The sequence below is a fragment of the Plasmopara halstedii genome (assembly GCF_900000015.1).
Source record: "Plasmopara halstedii genome assembly, contig: Scaffold_1651, whole genome shotgun sequence".
In the NCBI taxonomy this organism is placed as follows: domain Eukaryota; phylum Oomycota; class Peronosporomycetes; order Peronosporales; family Peronosporaceae; genus Plasmopara; species Plasmopara halstedii.
In genome coordinates, this window is record NW_020188562.1 from 46,718 (window position 1) to 63,219 (window position 16,502).

A 16,502-nucleotide genomic window follows, 5' to 3' on the forward strand; every position below is an offset into this window, starting at 1 on the left:
CGCTAGCTGGACTGGTTGCCTCTTTTGGTAATGGTGTTTTTCTTTACACTTTTAATAGTTGACGACGCCTTCCGCTTTTTTGCGCTATCTCCAGTACTCGGCAGCACTTTGAAAAAGCTGTCGAGTCGCTTTTGCAATTGCGTGCTTTTAGATTTCTTCAATCGCATAATGGCCGAGAGCACTCGATCTTCTTGAAAGCCATGCTTCTTGACAAGAAAGTCATCTTCATCGATTACGTGAAATGGGCGCCACACGAACACCGTATATGTTTTCACGCTCAAGTCTCCAAAGATGCAGTCGCCGCATTCTGCGACGCGTTGCAAAATGGTCACGACAACAACATCGCTATGCAGCTGATTCTGAGATGGATCATTATTTATGCCTTCTCCCAGACATGGCCGATTTGTTTTTCTCAATGCTCAACGCCTTCCTCTTCTCGATGCTCAGCGCCTTCGGCTTCTCAATACTAGCCGCATTCCTCCTCTCGATACTCCGCGTCCACTTCCTCTCCACACTTCTTGGTTTCGGCTTCTTCACACTTGGTACTCGTCGCTTTTCATTTCGTATTTCTCGAGTCCGTCCGAGACGCGACGCGAAATCGACTTTTCTAGCGAATTTCGATGCCAATGGGACATCCTCTGACGACGCCGTTGATTTCCATCTCATGGGAGGTCGAACAGCTGCTTTGAGTTGCTCTCCTTTGTTTTTTCTTTTCGTTGGGCTTTTAGCAGGACTAACGGATCGTGTTTCATTTTTCGGACTCGACGGTAACGACGGCGGCAAGATTTTCTTCCTGATTGGCGATTTGTTCTGTTTTGTTGGGCGATTGCAGTAAAATAGAGCTGGGGGACAGTCAAATTCAAGCTATACACTCGGTGAATAAATCAAGCGTTACTTAAACCACGAAGTATTCACTTTTGCATTTAACGGCGGAGGACTGTTCTCGACATCGTCAACAGTTGGCTCTGGGTCCGATATCCGCTCTGGGTCACATGATTCTGGAGCTGGACCAGCTGGCACTGAGGGATCCGGAGGAATCATTTTCAATATACTTTGCATAGAGCAAAAGATGTTAGTTACTTGCAACAGAATCGGGAAACATGCTTACTGGGTTATCCATTAGATCTTCTAGCATCAAACAGACATGCGCCTGATGTCAACACGTCAGATATGTCGATACAAGATGAATGAAGACTATCAGACCTGGCAAAAGGCATAACTGTAGTGTAGAGCGGTATTTCCATTCACGTCGATGACAAGCAACGTCTTTTCTTCTGATACTTGATTTAAAAGGGAATCGATGAAAACCTTAATTGTAGCTGCAAGCATTAGTGAAGTGATCCCCCACTTGTCCGTGGCGCACAAATTAGCTCCAGCTTGTAGTAAAAAGATTGCCGTTTTCAAATATCGACTCGATGCTGTTATTCTCAACTCGGATATCCTTTGTTGCTTAACGCATTGGTGAGTAATTGAAGAGGGGTGTCTTGCAAGCTCTGGCGATTGAAGCACATCCACGTATCCTTGAATCTACAGAAAAACTTAGTTAAAATTCAGCAATTTTGTTAAAGGAGGATCATTTATACTGCCAGATGAAGTGGGGTTCGCTCTGTTTGAACTGTTTTCTCGTTGATTGATACGACCCATTGGTCAGAAGAGTGGGGACTTGACAATAGCAGCTTCCTCACGTAAGTGTCATTACCATTATACGATTCTATCCAAAGATTCTGAAATGTGACAGCGTAGTGAGCTTGAAAGGTCCAAAGATATGGCTGAAAACGTATTACTTTAAGCATAGCTCGAACATTGTCCTTGTTCAGAGCATATAAAGGTTTTATTCCCTGGATATCGGGGGAGTTGATCCGAAGTCGCGAGTCAGGGTCCCACGACAGCAGAAATTGAACCATACTGGAATGTCCTTGAGTTACTGGACACACAGACATACAAGCAAAATTGAGGTCTGTCATTTATCTCTACATGAGTCCTACTTTACCTGCAATATGCAACGGATTCCAGTTCTTATCTCCAGATAACGTTGCATCACACCCAGAACGCAAGAGAAAGCGAGTTACATCAACGTCACCTCCACGACAAGCCAAGAGTAATGGTGTCGCTTTATGATAGTCTTTGAGATTTAAGTCAGCTTTGCAATCATATAGAAAAGTTACGAATGACAATCGATTGGGCGCCTGAGCTTTACAATTTTTGCGCTTTCGCGCGAGAACAGCGACGTGAAGTGGTGATCTTCCTTTCAGTGACCTAGCATTGATATTCACAACCATCGTCGAATTGACGAGAAGGTGAGCAATAGCTAAATGATTGGCAGAGCTCATGTCTGCACAATACTATCGTGATAATGTGTTGATATGTGTCAGTAAGCCAAAAGGCTGTGAGTTTTTCAAATGGAGTATTTTTATATGCAAAGGAGTCCATAGATTTGCATCTCGGACATTAGGATCTGCTCCGTCTTCAAGCAAAAGTTCCACGGCACGAAAATTTCCAGATTCTGTGGCCCGGTGGAGTGGAAGTTGATGCAGATATCCAGCTTGATCATCTAATATTAGTTGCAACTTAGCTAGAGCAAAAGTACTTATGCTAGGGTCGCAACTATCGTTCCGCTCATTCACACTTTGGAAGCGATTCCCAATGTCCAGTGCTTCTAGCTCGCGTAAAATGAGCTTCTCCATTATACGCGATACGTTGATTGAAAGCAGCCGATCGACGTCCTGAAGACTTAATTCGACACCTTTTTGGAAATACCACTTGACTTGCTTCAAATTTTCCGCTTCTACAGCGTAATGAAGCGCCAGCTTTTCAAATTTATCTATGTGATGATACTTTAGCTACAATCGCTTGCAGGTGGCCAACATTTCACCTTTAACTCACCTTTGATGGACAAGATGTTGGGGTGGGAACGAAGAGTACTGCAAAGATTGTAATTGATTTCTGCTGGGATCGGTGATGATGTCGTGGCAATCTGGATTTATATCACGTACACTTAGATCCAAATGTACATGACATTGCGAGCGTAGAGACATACATAATGAAAGGCTGAGCGGCCATTCACGTCTAGTGTACTTAAAACGCTTGCCCAATTTTTCGCACTTTCGCTGAGTTGTTTCTCGTTGTAGCTCGTTAACTCGAGGAGGCACCCAATCGTTGGTAAGGCTTTCATTGTCGTGCACCCATCTGATCAACAACACTGCTATTCTAGAAAAGTGTTCAATCACTGCTCATTCGTTCTCTAAACGTACACATTTAGCTGAGATCTCTTTCTCATCAAAGTATTAAGCTCATTCTGATATTGGACGTCATTGTAGGAATTGACATCTGCTTTATCAATCTGTTTTTCGAAAGAGCTCCATAGTGGTAGAGTGTGCGTCCGGTCAAGTCGACAATCGCTAAAACCTCTTTAGGCGATCTTTCATCGAGCCACTGTTTCAATTGATCAGCGTCCTCTGTGAGGACGTAATGAAACGCTTCGATGCTAATCGTCCCAGGCAAAAATATTTCTTGTTCTCTGTCTAGCCAGTAATAAAATTGTTTTGTAGCTATAATGACAAGAAACAATCAAGTCCTTTACCTTTGTTGTTGACGGTTAAAATCTGTGGTACTATTGACTGGCAGGTCGTATAGATTCTCAACGTCCTCCGACGTCGATCTTTTACGAACGGTTGAGAAAACGAAATCGATGTTTTCCTCACTTTTGAAGTCGTTATCTTTGCTTTTGTCGTTCGTAAAAAGAGAAGATTTTTATCTGAAGCTTCACATTTCAATTCAGAAGCTTTAGGATCATCATTGCCATTGCTCTAGCAGGATTTGTCCACATTTCATCGGAAGAATACCTCACACAGGATTCATCACATTTATCCTGACAATGACTCTCCAGTACTACGTTTCCGTTTTCAATTAAACTAGATGTCATGACATGAGGTTGATTGTTCTCCGTTTTCACATTCTTTCTTTCCTCGGAACTCAATGTCGATACTGCTGGCGTCCCTAACCTTAGCGATAATGGCTCGTCACCATTTCGGATCTCTTTATATTCAGTGAGCGGCTTTAAAAGAGACGATGATGCATTACCATTAAGAACGTCCGTACTAACTTGACTAGCATTTACTTGCGACGTTTTAGATAATCTCTTGATCTGTGCCAGGAATTTGCGCGGTGATGCTTCATCACTATTGTGTTTCTTACTAAATGTTTCAAATTGGTTGTCTATTCTCTCTGCAAGCCTTGAGGATTTCATCGGTCGCTTGGCGACACCTTTCGCGACCTTTCCAAACTCGAGATCTTCACGCGACTCTTTTGTTAAAAGCTGAAAATTTTTATAACATTGAACGTCAATACTCAAAGCTGAATGGCTTCGAATGCTACTAACGTAGTCAAGAACCAGTTATCTCGAGACCTCACAGCAATTTTGCAAGTCACTCGCGAAAAACGAGGCAGAACCGCAAGTTTCAAAAGCTCTAAAGATCCGACAAGTCAAGAAGTGTCCTATTACGGTGATGTTGCTCAACAACTTGTGGCATTAGTAGACCAAGTAATGCGAGCATCCCCAGAGCAGCTTAGTACAATTGATAAGATTGACTTATTTGTGAAATTCGGAGACAAGTTCTACCAATGTCAAGAGTATCATTCTGCTTCGTTGTTTTTCTACCAAAATGTTCTAAAGCTTGACATATTCTGCCATCAAAATGGCTTTGAACACAGTCTCAACTCGATCGAAACCCAAACAAAGGTCTTGAGTCTTGTGGAGGGCCAAGCGTACATTCGATCTCTTTATGGTTTAGCCATGTGCTCCTTTCACGCTCAAAAGCGGTCGGATGAACTAATGAGATATCCAGGTTCTCTCGGAAGAATGATTGAGGCAATGACTGCCTTACGACGTGGAATGGAAATCGCGCTGGACATGGAGCGTCAGCATCCGGATAAATTTTCCTGGCTAACGCTAAATGGCACGATTCTTATCTATTCCATTGCAAAGCCTTTGCAGACTCTCGGATTCGCCAAAGAAGTGGTCGTATATTTAAAGTACAGTTTGCTTGCGATGGAATCAATAGAGGCACTGAGTACAACCACTTACATCTTATGGCGTATACAACTTGGCTCAACTATCTGTGATTGCTACCAAGACGCAGCCGTTAAAGAAGAAGGCAACGCTAATCGTCATAACCAATCTGCTGTGGCATGTGCACTCTATCTTCAGCAAATAGTCCAGCGGCTTCGCAAAGAGGAAGAGCTAGATATGCCGCTTCCTGATAATGTCCAGCAAATTCTGCTACAATCAGAGACGGCATCTGCTCTGTTGCTTTTCAGACTGAAAGCCACTGCAGCGCATCAACCACATACCAAAAATGCAATTGTGTCAGCATTTTCATCGTCGCACGACCAGCTTCGGGCTGCGATTGATGCTATACAGGCGTGGCTACGTCAAGATCGCCAGAGGCGTGGTGGACAAGTTTTGTCCATAATGAAACCAGCAGTCTCACCTCCGAACGGCACACTGCTCGAGCTTTTTGAATTTGTCATGACTATCGTAACGCCAATGCTAAGATCATTTGTCGAAGTTGAAGAAGCAACAGCGGCTACGAAATCCATAATGCTTGATGTAGTCCCCTTCTCAATTTCATTTCATCTTATTACAATCAGAACGTGTCTTCAGCTAGGACAGCCCGACGAACAAATGAATTTGCTTACAAAAAGTGCGCATGCACGACTACAAGGCACATCAAGTGAGTTATCTGCAGCAAATGCTGCAACGATCAAGTGTGTGATAGCACTGTATGATACGCTTTATGACGTGCAGCAATCTTGGGCTAAGTGGGAAGCTCTGTCAGATGAAGAGCGCTTACAGTCAACGCTGCATTTGCGGCTGACAATTTCGAATGTCACAATACCATCGTCCGTATTGCTGACACGTTTATCGAACGCAGTACAAATGTGTGTGAGTCACGGCAGTGGTGCAATTGCTTGGGCCACTCACGACTTGTTGACATGTGTAGCATTGCAAATGTGGCGTGAGATGGGCATCGTATTGTTAAAAGAGCTAGATGCAACTGATATTGCATGCTTACCAGAATCATTGGTTTTCTTAACATGTGATCTGCTGCTGACAATCCACATCACGCTCATCGCCGTCAAATTTGACGATCTCTTGCTCCTCGGGCACATTGCTTTGTGCTTGGCAACACTATTGTCGATCAGAGGAGAGGCACGCAAAGGCAGTCAAGTTGTGCGAAAATGCCTGGATCAAATTGACTTACGGAGATGTGAAGTGGTGGATTTTTCATCTCACTTTCAATCTGTCGTCGATGTAAAATCAACCACATATCTTTCCGGTGCTTCATTTTCATGTAATTTAGAGAATATGAATAGGGTCGATACCGAAGCAGCTACTGCACGAGATAATGTTGGTATACAAGGCACAGGGTCCCTGCTTGGGAGTCTTCATCAAAGCTTATGCTGCCTTCAAGTCGATTTGTTAATGTTGATGTATCGTCTGGAGCTTCAAGCTGCCAAAATGATCGACACTGCTTCTAATGTGTCTATTAGACATTCCCTGCTACTTATGACGGAAGCGACACTTTACAATGAGTGCCTTCAAAATGACTACATGAAAGTGCTTTTCAATATTCAGCGCCTTAACCTCCCAGAAAAATCAATCAAAAAACGACGAAAACTCGCAGATGAATGTTCTCAGCTTTTGAAGAAACTGGAGCGTCAAGAAGAAAAGCTTTGTCGTCAGCTGGCACCAATTGCGGCCTCACCAGCGTCCGCAGTCCCTGCTGCTCCAATCATCCTATCTCGCTCAAGCAACTCAATTATACTTCAAGTTGTGCCGTATCATCCTTCTGGTCCGTCATTTAGAACTAAAAGTGTGCAGTACTACATGGTTTTCGCCAAATCTGTTGGTTCAGGCACTAATGTCTCCTTGACGAGCAACGAACTGCCGGGAACAGCCACGCCAATATATCCGCCACAAACAAATGCAAAAATTACAGGTTTGTTACCCAACGAAAGCTACGTCTTTGCTGTGGCTGCTTTCGATAAAAACAATCAAGTGATAAATTCCATAGGCGAGACCTCTGAACCGGTAGTAGCGCTGAATCCGCTGCCTTTACGTATGTGTTATGGATACCTGGCTCTGGCATGCTACGATGCCCAACTAATAGCAGGAGCTACTCGTGCGGCGAGTAATTTAAGCAACACCATTACTTCCAATGTCTGTGCTGAGAACCCACCGTTGATAGCAAGTCCGTTCAACAAACAATCACTGAAGCGGGAAGTAGTGGTGCGACTTCCTCAACCAATTTTAAATCTCTGCATCCAAGCTTTACTCATCTTGTGTCACAATGAGTCTGAAGACCACAATCAAGAAGGTGAAGATATCATATCCTCTAATTTGGATGCTGAGTCTTTAGTTGAGATTCAAAGAGTAGCACTTGAAAATAGCCACAGGATCTCAATTGGCGTTGAAATTGCTTGTTTAACGGACAATCAGGAAGCTATACGAGTGCTGTGCTTTAAAGGATATCGCTTGCTGCTTCCCTTGTTTCGATCAAAAGGATGCTGCAACATACTGACGTTTGCCACTCTAGTGACGTATTACCAAGCGTTAAAGTTGATCTCAGAAGCAGAATGGGATGTCGACACGCGGAAAATAGGTGCACGCATCGGCTTTGAGCTGCTTCGAATTGCTCGAGAATTACACAGCGACGTTGCTCGAATTGCTTCTTCCCTGATACTCAGCACTAATTTGGAGACCGAGCAAGCTTCTCCTGAGAGCAAGATCGAAACGACAAGCTTCCAGGAAGTTCTGGCTCTCTTTCAGCTTGCTGCTAACGCACATGAAGATACGCCGGCGGCTGGAGCCCCTCTTCGACATGTAAACTCAAATGCGTCTGCAACCTCAGGCGGTATCAAAGGAAAAATTCCTACGTTACAAAATGCTGAAGAGGCAGACAGCATGACAGCACAAGAAAAGATCAAAAGCTTGAGTGAGATCGTCCGACTTGTTGCTGACAATAATCTATCCACGATCTTAAAGACGCTACAACAGATGAGCAATTCGGATTGTCAAGCGCTTGAGTTTGCATGCAAGGTCGCTTGGACTCTCTTAAAAACAAAATTTCAATATGTTACCCAACTTGGCGAGTTCTTGGCATCTCTGAGGGTCACGCCTGTGATCAGCACTTACTTTCGGGAGACGCTGACCTCACTCGGTGGTGCCTTCCTCTTGCCCGAGCTGACAGATGCTAATGAAGCAAAGCCAAGCGGTGATTTAAATAATGAAGGGATAAAATCACCTGAGAGTATAGTTAATAAGTCTGCACCGAATGATGACTATATGTTCAAGTGGTGTGGTGAGCTGTTCTTCATCCAATCCGTCATAGTAGTACGTTATTTTCTACGGGTCATGTGTTTGCCTTCACTTAGCGTAGGCTGCTAATGACTATATTACGTCGTGTCGTTTGTCAAATCACAGTACCAAGAGATCGCCAAGCGTAGCAAAAGTATTGACAATGTAGACGTTGCGAAAGGACCCACTGGAGACTGCGTATATGGCTATCCATACGTCTTCGGAAAGAGCGCGGATCAGATCAACCGAGAAGAGGATGATGAGACTGCTTTATCGCCAAGAGGTCAAACTCGTCGCACTGATTCTTCGCAAGACCGAGAATTTCTTGGAGACACTGGTATTGCAGATTCCATCGACAATCACTTGGATCAATTATTCGGAACGATTCTCGAAAAAACGGCAGCGTGTTGCAAGCTTTTTCAACTAGCAAAGTGTTGGCAAGGTCTCCAAGCTGCGGTTCGACAGCTTTGGAATGCAATTTGCCTTGCGTGGGTGCCTCCGACTCGAGTCAGTGCATCGCCAACTTGGCAAAAACACTTTTTAACGTGTACTGAAGCCCTTTTAGATATGATGGACTCGACGGCAACTACAGCCGCGAATCAGAGCAAGACACCACTGAGCGCAGCAACATCTAATATTTTTGACGCCAACGCCCTCGACGTTGACCATGCTTGTGTTGCAAGAGTAGTAACGTATTCCTTAAAAGCATTGTGCTCTTCTAAAGACTGGAAGGCTATCGTGGAAATAGGAGGACGATATCAATTGTTGTCTAGTCACAGCATAGACGGCAGCCTATTCTCCCAGCAAAACTTTCTCGTAATGATATTTGCACAGAAGCAAGTGATGTATCAACATGAAGCGCTTTTGGCAGCTGCAAAAGAAGAAGTTAAAGCTTTAATCACCTTGAATCAAGGACAAGAAGTCATCGCGAAAGAGTCAATTTTGGTGGAAGGAGAAGATGCGCATCAAGCGCAGGCATTCCAAGCGATCCAGCGAGAAAAAGAGCAGCAAATTCAACAACTCACCGTCGAGAGGGACCTTGAGCTTAAAAAGCTGACTCACATGAATGAACTCAATGACAGATTCACGAAAATTATCAACAAGGGTCAGCAAATGCTTCACACTTGCCATCAGATGATAGAACAGTACAGTCGACTTGAACACCGCAACGATCCACCAAATCAAAAAGAGCTTGCAGCACTTCGACATCAAATAATCGGTCTATTCAAACGATGCGTAGCTTCGGCTCGACAAAAGCGTCAAAAGCAACTGATATGTCAAGCCCTTCAAGAAATGGGGGACTTTTACCTCGCGTCTGGAGATCTCAAAGCTGCTAACAAATGCTGGCTTGAGTCGCTGGATAATGCTTTTGGCACACTCAATGTTTGTGCCTCATGGCGCGATATTTTGATTTCAGCTGTAGACTCTTTTACCAATCGCAACGATGCCAACAAGGATCAATTTGCTGGGAATGACCTCTGGGTAGGCATTCAAAGCTGCTGCGTATTGTCAAAGCTGATAATGCATTCGACCGGCACCGATATGCATGAATCAATCAATTATGCACTGATGGCAGCAGCAATTTTCACTCGTTGTTATGGGTGTCCAATGCCACTCCAAGAAAAATGCTCTTTGTACGGATCGTGTCGAATGCATGGATTCCAGTGGCCAGGATGGAAAATCTTTTCAGACCAGGATGGCGTCAGCTCGTTCTCACTAACCATAATGCTGATGTTAGTTCCCGAAGTTTTGTTGCTGTACAAGCAACAATATGCTTCCACTGCGATGCCGGTCATCAAGGGCTACGAGTATGTCGCCCAAAATTGTCTTTGCGATGTTAATCATGTCGCAAATGCACGAAGGCTTCAAATTGAGGCACTTATCCATTGTGGGCGCTTTCAAGAAGCCTGGCGATTTTTGATGGAGCTACTTCAAGGTGGTACAACAGTTTTGGAGAATATAAATTCTTCCGAACTCAATACAATCACGTTTCACGACGAAAAGCTATTGGTAGACGATCGCAATCGGGCTGCAATAAATTGGTTGAGCACTTTGAAGGTCGAGGTGATCCAAACAGAGCTTCGAAAGCACTACCCCATGACGCTTGTGGTACATATCTTAGCATTAATTTTGCATCTTGCTACTGCAATGGCTAAGCATGAGAGCAGATACGACCGTGGCGCTGCAATCATTTGCTCTGCAGCTAAAAATATGGCACATACGCTGTTGTCGCTATTGAGACCGATCGATGTAACTGCCAGTCAGGTCACCGAAAGTGAACCAAACAAAAAAGGCAGCGAGGACACTTCTTCGTATCCATTGCAGCAGTCACTCTCGTGGGAAAATGTTCAGCTTTATCGCATTCGAGCGGATGTGCTTCTTCAGTTAAGTCGTCTTTCATTTTACGAAGGCGATTGGATCGCATCAAAGGCTAGTAGCATGGACGCTATTGAAGAGTTTGATGCAATCTCTCGAAACCACAATCAACCAATGCACTTAGAGTTGGATCAAATTCTGAAATTCTCGCTGCTAGTTCCTCGTGGTTCGTTTGTAGCCGAATGTCAGTCACAAATTGCTAGTTGCTGCCTTGCTCAGGCTGACTATCGGACTGCACATGAAGTCGCTCAAATTGCAATTGAAGAGACGAAAAAAAGCGGCGAAGTTCATGTTCGACAGCAGTTGGAGCTGCAACGATTGCAAGCGGCGGTATTTCTTGGCAATCGTGAACAGACTGAGCAAGCGCTTATTGCCTTAAAACACGATGCGCTGGCAACTCACACAACAACATCGCTTACTTATACTCGCACGTTGCTAACTTTGAGCTCGCTACTCCGCTCAAAGGCGCTGATTTCCGGTAACCCATCCAATTTAAAGGCAGTCGATGAGTGCCTCAGTGAAGCAGAAGTTTTGCTCAATGTCTTGTTGAAACACGATGGTTGGACAGGCGTAAACGTGTCATCGCTTCAGCAGAATGAGGAAAGACTTAATTTGTATCGACCTGCCGTGCCCGACTTGGTGCAGGTCAATGCTGAGCTGACGCAAGTGCTGCTCGAATACCCCCTAAATCCTGAGTTCGAGAGCGTGCATACACGTCAAAAAAGAGCATTGCGCCTCGTTGAGGCTGGATTACGTTCTCTAGAGCACACGACGCAGCGTATGTTAGCCACCAAAGCACGGCTTCTACTGTTCAAGGGCATTTTGATCTCAAAACTTCTGTTCTCCACTACAACAGAATTTGCTGAATCCAAGCCACGTTGCGTCGATAAGAATATTGCACAGCGCTTCGATGAGTGCGTTGAAGCATTTCTCAGCTGTATCAAGTCGTCAATTGAAGATGGATATGACCGCCGCTTAGTTCAGTTGGCATTAATACAGCTAGTTGATATTTTTAGTCGAAAATTGGTTCCAGGTGACGAGGACACACACGTTCAAGCTGCATTTCACTATTTAAAGGTGGCAGTCGTTGTACAAAAGCACGAATTTGTACTGTTCAACACGCTTGAACTGCAAAGTGGCGCGATCACTTCCGTGAACAATCTCCCGGCTTCGGTTCGCGCTGCCATCAACGCACAATTCGATGCAACAGAGAATAGCTGCTCGGCACGATTGGATGAGAATGCTTCTGATACTAGCCACATTGTCAATTATTTCGTGCGCTTGCTTCGAATGCAACGTATTCTTCCAATCGCCACTACAGAACTTCAAGATACTGCTGCTTTTCTCCATCGCTTCTTGATGCAAAATCACTCAGAGTATACTCGCGTGGCTTGCTTGGCGAACTTGCCTCCTGTTTCTTCCACCGATCCAGAAATTTGTACAGGCTTGGTGTGTTGTATCTGGGGTCACGAACTTGCTCCAGCTATCGCGACCCCTTCGACAAATACCACCGAGCTCACACTTTATTTCGCGCTTGGAACGACCAGTATTTCCATTTCTGACAAACAATCGGATGTAGATAACGAGGCTGCTGTTGCTAGGATGAAAAGGTTTGGGTCTTCACTTTTAAGCAAGCGTTGCAACCTTGATCGTCAGTCTGTAAAGCACGTAAAAGCGGCGTTAAGCAATTTGCGAACTCAAATGGAAGACCTGGACTCCTTGCTGATCGATCGCACTTCATTTCAGCATTTGTTCCACTCAATACTATGCAAGATTCAGCAGTTATTTCGTGGAGCTGGGTATAGCCCAAATCTTAGCCTACAAGGTCGAGCCGAAACGATGGTAGAAGCTTCTGCGTGTACTCAGCGCGATGGATTCGGAGATAAAATATCTATCGAGTGCACCTTGGAGACGGTTCGACGCTTTGAAGACATGTTTTCCATCAACAAAGGAGCAAACTTTGTTGACAACGATCTGTGCTTCTTTTCAAGAGACCTTCTAGACTAACAAGTCAGTATATATTATTAGCTCCTACCTAGTTATTCCTCTGCATCCTTGGGAGGTGCAGTCTTTTGCAGATAAAACTCATTAAAATCAAAGCGAGACAAGAGAAACGATAAGCTTGGTGCTCCCCTATACATTATAAAAGTAGAATTTAAGCATCGTGTTATCTAGCCAGCAACAATTTCTTACCGAAGAGAGTTTAGCTTGACAATGTTGAGAAGTTCAAGAAAATATTTACTGAATTCTTCGGAAACGTCTTCAATCTGACGCATTATTTTTGAATTGGAGCCGAATGTCTCTCGCTCTCCTCGAAAATTGTGTTCATTATTCTCTGGTATGCTCCATGAACCCTGCAAGCAGGCACACACTCGTATGAGCACAATAAAACAGAGAATCTACACCACATACATCTAGTTTTTGACGCTGCATAAAGTGCTGATGCCTTTCCTCTACGTGCTTTTCGTGCATCGCTGTTGTGTAAAGATTCTCCTGTACTTTACTAAATCTAATGATCGTCGCAAAAATGAGCTTTAGCTGCTTGAGAATATCCCGTGATTCTTTCATCATAAACCCCTACGAGATAACAATTCACAAACTCAATATTTTCCAGCATTTTGAACTGCCGCATAATCTCGTACATTTTTCTTGATTGAAGCAATGTACGCCGCGTGGCTTTCGATAAGTTCGTCTAAGTCCTTCGCAGCATTTAAATCCTTCACCAACTTATGCCACGCTGTCTCTAGGACCTATACCAAGACGCATACTTTGAGCTCGGCCAATTAACTTAGGTCATGAAGTACTACTTATTACCTCAAACATCATGTAATTAAGAAGATTCGTAATAAAGTGAATCATCTCAGATCGTATAAGCTGACTCTTGTGTAGCACAGGTCGAATTCCCGGCACACATCCCTGAGATAAGCAAGTTAGTAAAATTACGCAAGAGATTCGATGTGCCTGGCATACCTGAACTTCATGCCCAAGATTCATGTCCTTTGACCACGACGCAGATAGTGAATGCTCAACACGCTTCAATCGCCATAAAAATTCAAATATTTGCTGGTACTGAAGCATCGAGGTTGCCGGAATGACACTATTTACTGGTGCTTGTAAGTTGTAGTGCAAGCAGAAGATGTCCCAACCAGTATCAGCTGCGAGTTGTTGCAGTAACAGAATGATCAGTACACATTAAATTGTCCTTGCTAAAAGCTCTAATCGACCTGAAGATCCCTGAAGCAGCTCGACATCTAGGCGACCTAGAACATCTGCCGACTATGTCGCAGGTATGAGGCTAGAACTCTAAGGGCGATATATTGCGTCATTTGTATGAGCAGTACATACCTCGAACTTTGCATTAGAAGCATTTAGCGCGGTTTCAAGCACGTTAGTAAGCGTATGACGGTAAACTTGCGATCCTTGCTTGGACAACTCAGGGCCTAGTAGATCCATTAAATATTGGACAAAGTCACCCTGTGTACATTTAATATTGGACGTAAGTCATATGACTGACAGCCAGCTTTGGCAAAATCATATTCCGTACCTGTCCTAGCAGCAAATAGCGCTTCAATGCTCGGCAATGATCCAGAAGTCGGTATTTTTCAGTCAATGTGCGAATAAGGTACTTGTTAGTCGAATTTGACACGTTCTCAATCACTTTTTCAAGGCGCTTTAGCCCCGCGAAGTAGTCTTTTTCATTATTGGACTCTAGTCCCATCACAGAGGACTCATGTGAAGCATCCATAACCCACTTATCATTTAAAAGAGAGACCAGGTCAGCATCTTAGTAACACCTTAATAAGGAGGTCAAACATCCTCATTAACTTACATCAGCATGTCCACAGCACTGACGAATAAAGTTGATGCTTTTTCCAATGACCAAGATTTTCTTAGCGAGCTCACTATTAACAATAAGCAATCATCAGTAAAGGCATGTCACAAAAGCATATGCATAGCAACTGAACGTACATTGAAATGAAAGCTGGCAACATTTTCAGATTCAATGTGTATTTCTTGGCCCAAAACTGATCTTCACTTACAGCTGGATCAGCCACTACAAAAAACTCGCCCTATTAAATTAATGTCCAGCCGTGCATCCGGATCAAAACAACATTTTATTCGATCATGTATGTCCATGTTCACGTACATGCCTGTCTTCCAGCTCCCCTTCAAAGACCCACCGCTTGATCATTCGAAGGATTGGCGCCGCAATTTGCTTTAGCACCCTTTGCACGAATTCTGATACGTCAGGAGCGCCGTGCAACGCATGCGATTGGATACCGGACGCGAGTGCTCCACCACGGAGACCTTCAACACTGCAAAAGTAAACAATGTATCATACTTTATACCACAAGAAAAGTTTTCGCACAATGTCACCTATCAATAAGACGAGCCATCAAGCGCATCTTATCCAGTGGATCCTGAAGCCACACGGTCAACGTCCGCAATGTCAGACTGCTGACACCGCGTGGATCTATTTGACGTGTTTCTGCGTCTTCATCAATCTGAGCAGCGAGTACAGCGATCAAGCGGAAATACGCCGACAATTCAGTATTAAGCACATGACAGAAACTTTGCCCAACCTACAGATAAAAAGCATGAGCACGATTAATACTCCCGCTAGCGGACACAGCCACTGAGAAAAACAGACCAAGCCAAACGCAAGCTCTTCGCGATGCTGATAAATGTACTCGGAAATTTTGCGAAAAATCCACCCAAGCTCGCACAGCATATAAATGAGCTCGCGCATGGCTGCTCAAACGCAATACATCGATACATGAGCTTAGATTTAGTAGGCCACAAGAATTCACACTCATTCCGTACGTTTCGGTACACTGGCGCTGCTTGTAATCTGAAAGCGGTCGGCTGCGTTATCAAAATACAGGTAACGCGACTCAATAGCTTGTAAAGCGTACAAAACATCCCGTATCAGGACTTCTTCCGGTACGTCAAACGACAAATTCTTAGCAGGTGCAGTGCGTAACTCTGCGGCATCTAATGTTAGCCCTCGTGCACTGCTACTTTTGGCTCGACTTGGCTTATGCACCGGAGCAATACCAACAGCAAATTTAAAAGAATCTTCTAATGAGTCCAGATCCAGATCGGTATTAGACTGCTCCATTCTTGTAGGCACTGCGTTCTGATCGTCAAAACTTAATGACGACGCAGGCATTGAGTGGGATCGATGGTGAGCTCCATTTCGTTCTAAAATGGCGTTGTTCTGTACTATATTTGAAGCATGATCATCTGTACTCATGGCTGTATAGTCTGAATGATCGTATGTCTCTTGCATTTGTAGCGGTAGTGCAGTATCCATCAAACCGTGTAACAACAGCAATGCTTCACTACAAGTCAAACAACCGTTTACTAACTAGAGACATAAAAGTTTTCAAGTAATCACGCACGTCTTCTTGTCTAAATTCTTAAACTGAGCAAAGCGCGAGTAAACGTCATTGAGCCTCGCAATAGCCGCTTGCGAATCAGCATAAAATTGTGGCGCGTCTATCGCAATCTTACGCTTGATCTTTTCAAGCACAGCAAACTACAAACAACATTCTAAGCGATTGTATAAACTAATGATCTTTCAATTGCGAAATTACGCACCGCATCGGTTTGTGGACTCGTAGACACAGAGTCGTGGAGGCGAATGAAAGTATGGCGTGCAATGGTGGAAGAAGGCGCACCGTGAAGTTTTCTTAGTAGTTTGTCCACTAGCATGTTAATGTCTCGCGGACTGCGTCCGCGCAATTGATGGCGCGAGCTCGCG

The 16,502-nt window shown here is 44.2% G+C and overlaps 5 protein-coding genes across 5 annotated transcripts in view; 2 read left to right on the plus strand and 3 right to left on the minus strand.

Moving 5' to 3' along the window:
- PHALS_14826 (uncharacterized protein) overlaps positions 1-989 on the plus strand; it is a 991-nt gene extending 2 nt beyond the window's left edge. Inside the window, exon 1 of the mRNA XM_024716372.2 lies at positions 1-989. This exon is cut by the window's left edge and continues 2 nt beyond it. Coding sequence (XP_024581977.1) covers positions 242-835 — 594 coding nt within the window. The 5' untranslated portion in view covers positions 1-241 and the 3' untranslated portion in view covers positions 836-989.
- On the minus strand, positions 989-3,255 carry PHALS_01894 (Ankyrin; the record flags this gene model as incomplete). Its single annotated transcript, XM_024716373.1, has 9 exons — positions 989-1,051; positions 1,109-1,150; positions 1,204-1,527; positions 1,584-1,924; positions 1,991-2,342; positions 2,448-2,821; positions 2,884-2,974; positions 3,038-3,186; positions 3,252-3,255. The coding sequence occupies 9 exons, from the start codon at positions 3,253-3,255 to the stop codon at positions 989-991; spliced, it is 1,740 nt and encodes a 579-aa protein (XP_024581978.1).
- A 229-nt stretch (positions 3,256-3,484) lies between these two features.
- PHALS_01895 (uncharacterized protein) lies at positions 3,485-4,246 on the minus strand (the record flags this gene model as incomplete). The annotated part of the gene is made up of 3 exons (XM_024716374.1): positions 3,485-3,521; positions 3,581-3,658; positions 3,843-4,246. The coding sequence occupies 3 exons, from the start codon at positions 4,244-4,246 to the stop codon at positions 3,485-3,487; spliced, it is 519 nt and encodes a 172-aa protein (XP_024581979.1).
- Positions 4,247-4,357: 111 nt separating this feature from the next.
- On the plus strand, positions 4,358-12,742 carry PHALS_01896 (Protein of unknown function DUF4486; the record flags this gene model as incomplete). The annotated part of the gene is made up of 2 exons (XM_024716375.1): positions 4,358-8,395; positions 8,486-12,742. The coding sequence occupies 2 exons, from the start codon at positions 4,358-4,360 to the stop codon at positions 12,740-12,742; spliced, it is 8,295 nt and encodes a 2,764-aa protein (XP_024581980.1).
- Positions 12,743-12,774: 32 nt separating this feature from the next.
- PHALS_01897 (gamma-tubulin complex) lies at positions 12,775-16,453 on the minus strand (the record flags this gene model as incomplete). The annotated part of the gene is made up of 17 exons (XM_024716376.1): positions 12,775-12,868; positions 12,929-13,089; positions 13,148-13,312; positions 13,378-13,485; positions 13,550-13,651; positions 13,706-13,890; positions 13,960-14,011; positions 14,081-14,209; positions 14,280-14,486; positions 14,565-14,637; positions 14,705-14,805; positions 14,883-15,051; positions 15,113-15,318; positions 15,387-15,487; positions 15,560-16,080; positions 16,141-16,277; positions 16,340-16,453. The coding sequence occupies 17 exons, from the start codon at positions 16,451-16,453 to the stop codon at positions 12,775-12,777; spliced, it is 2,625 nt and encodes an 874-aa protein (XP_024581981.1).
- Between the last annotated feature and the right edge of the window lie 49 nt (positions 16,454-16,502).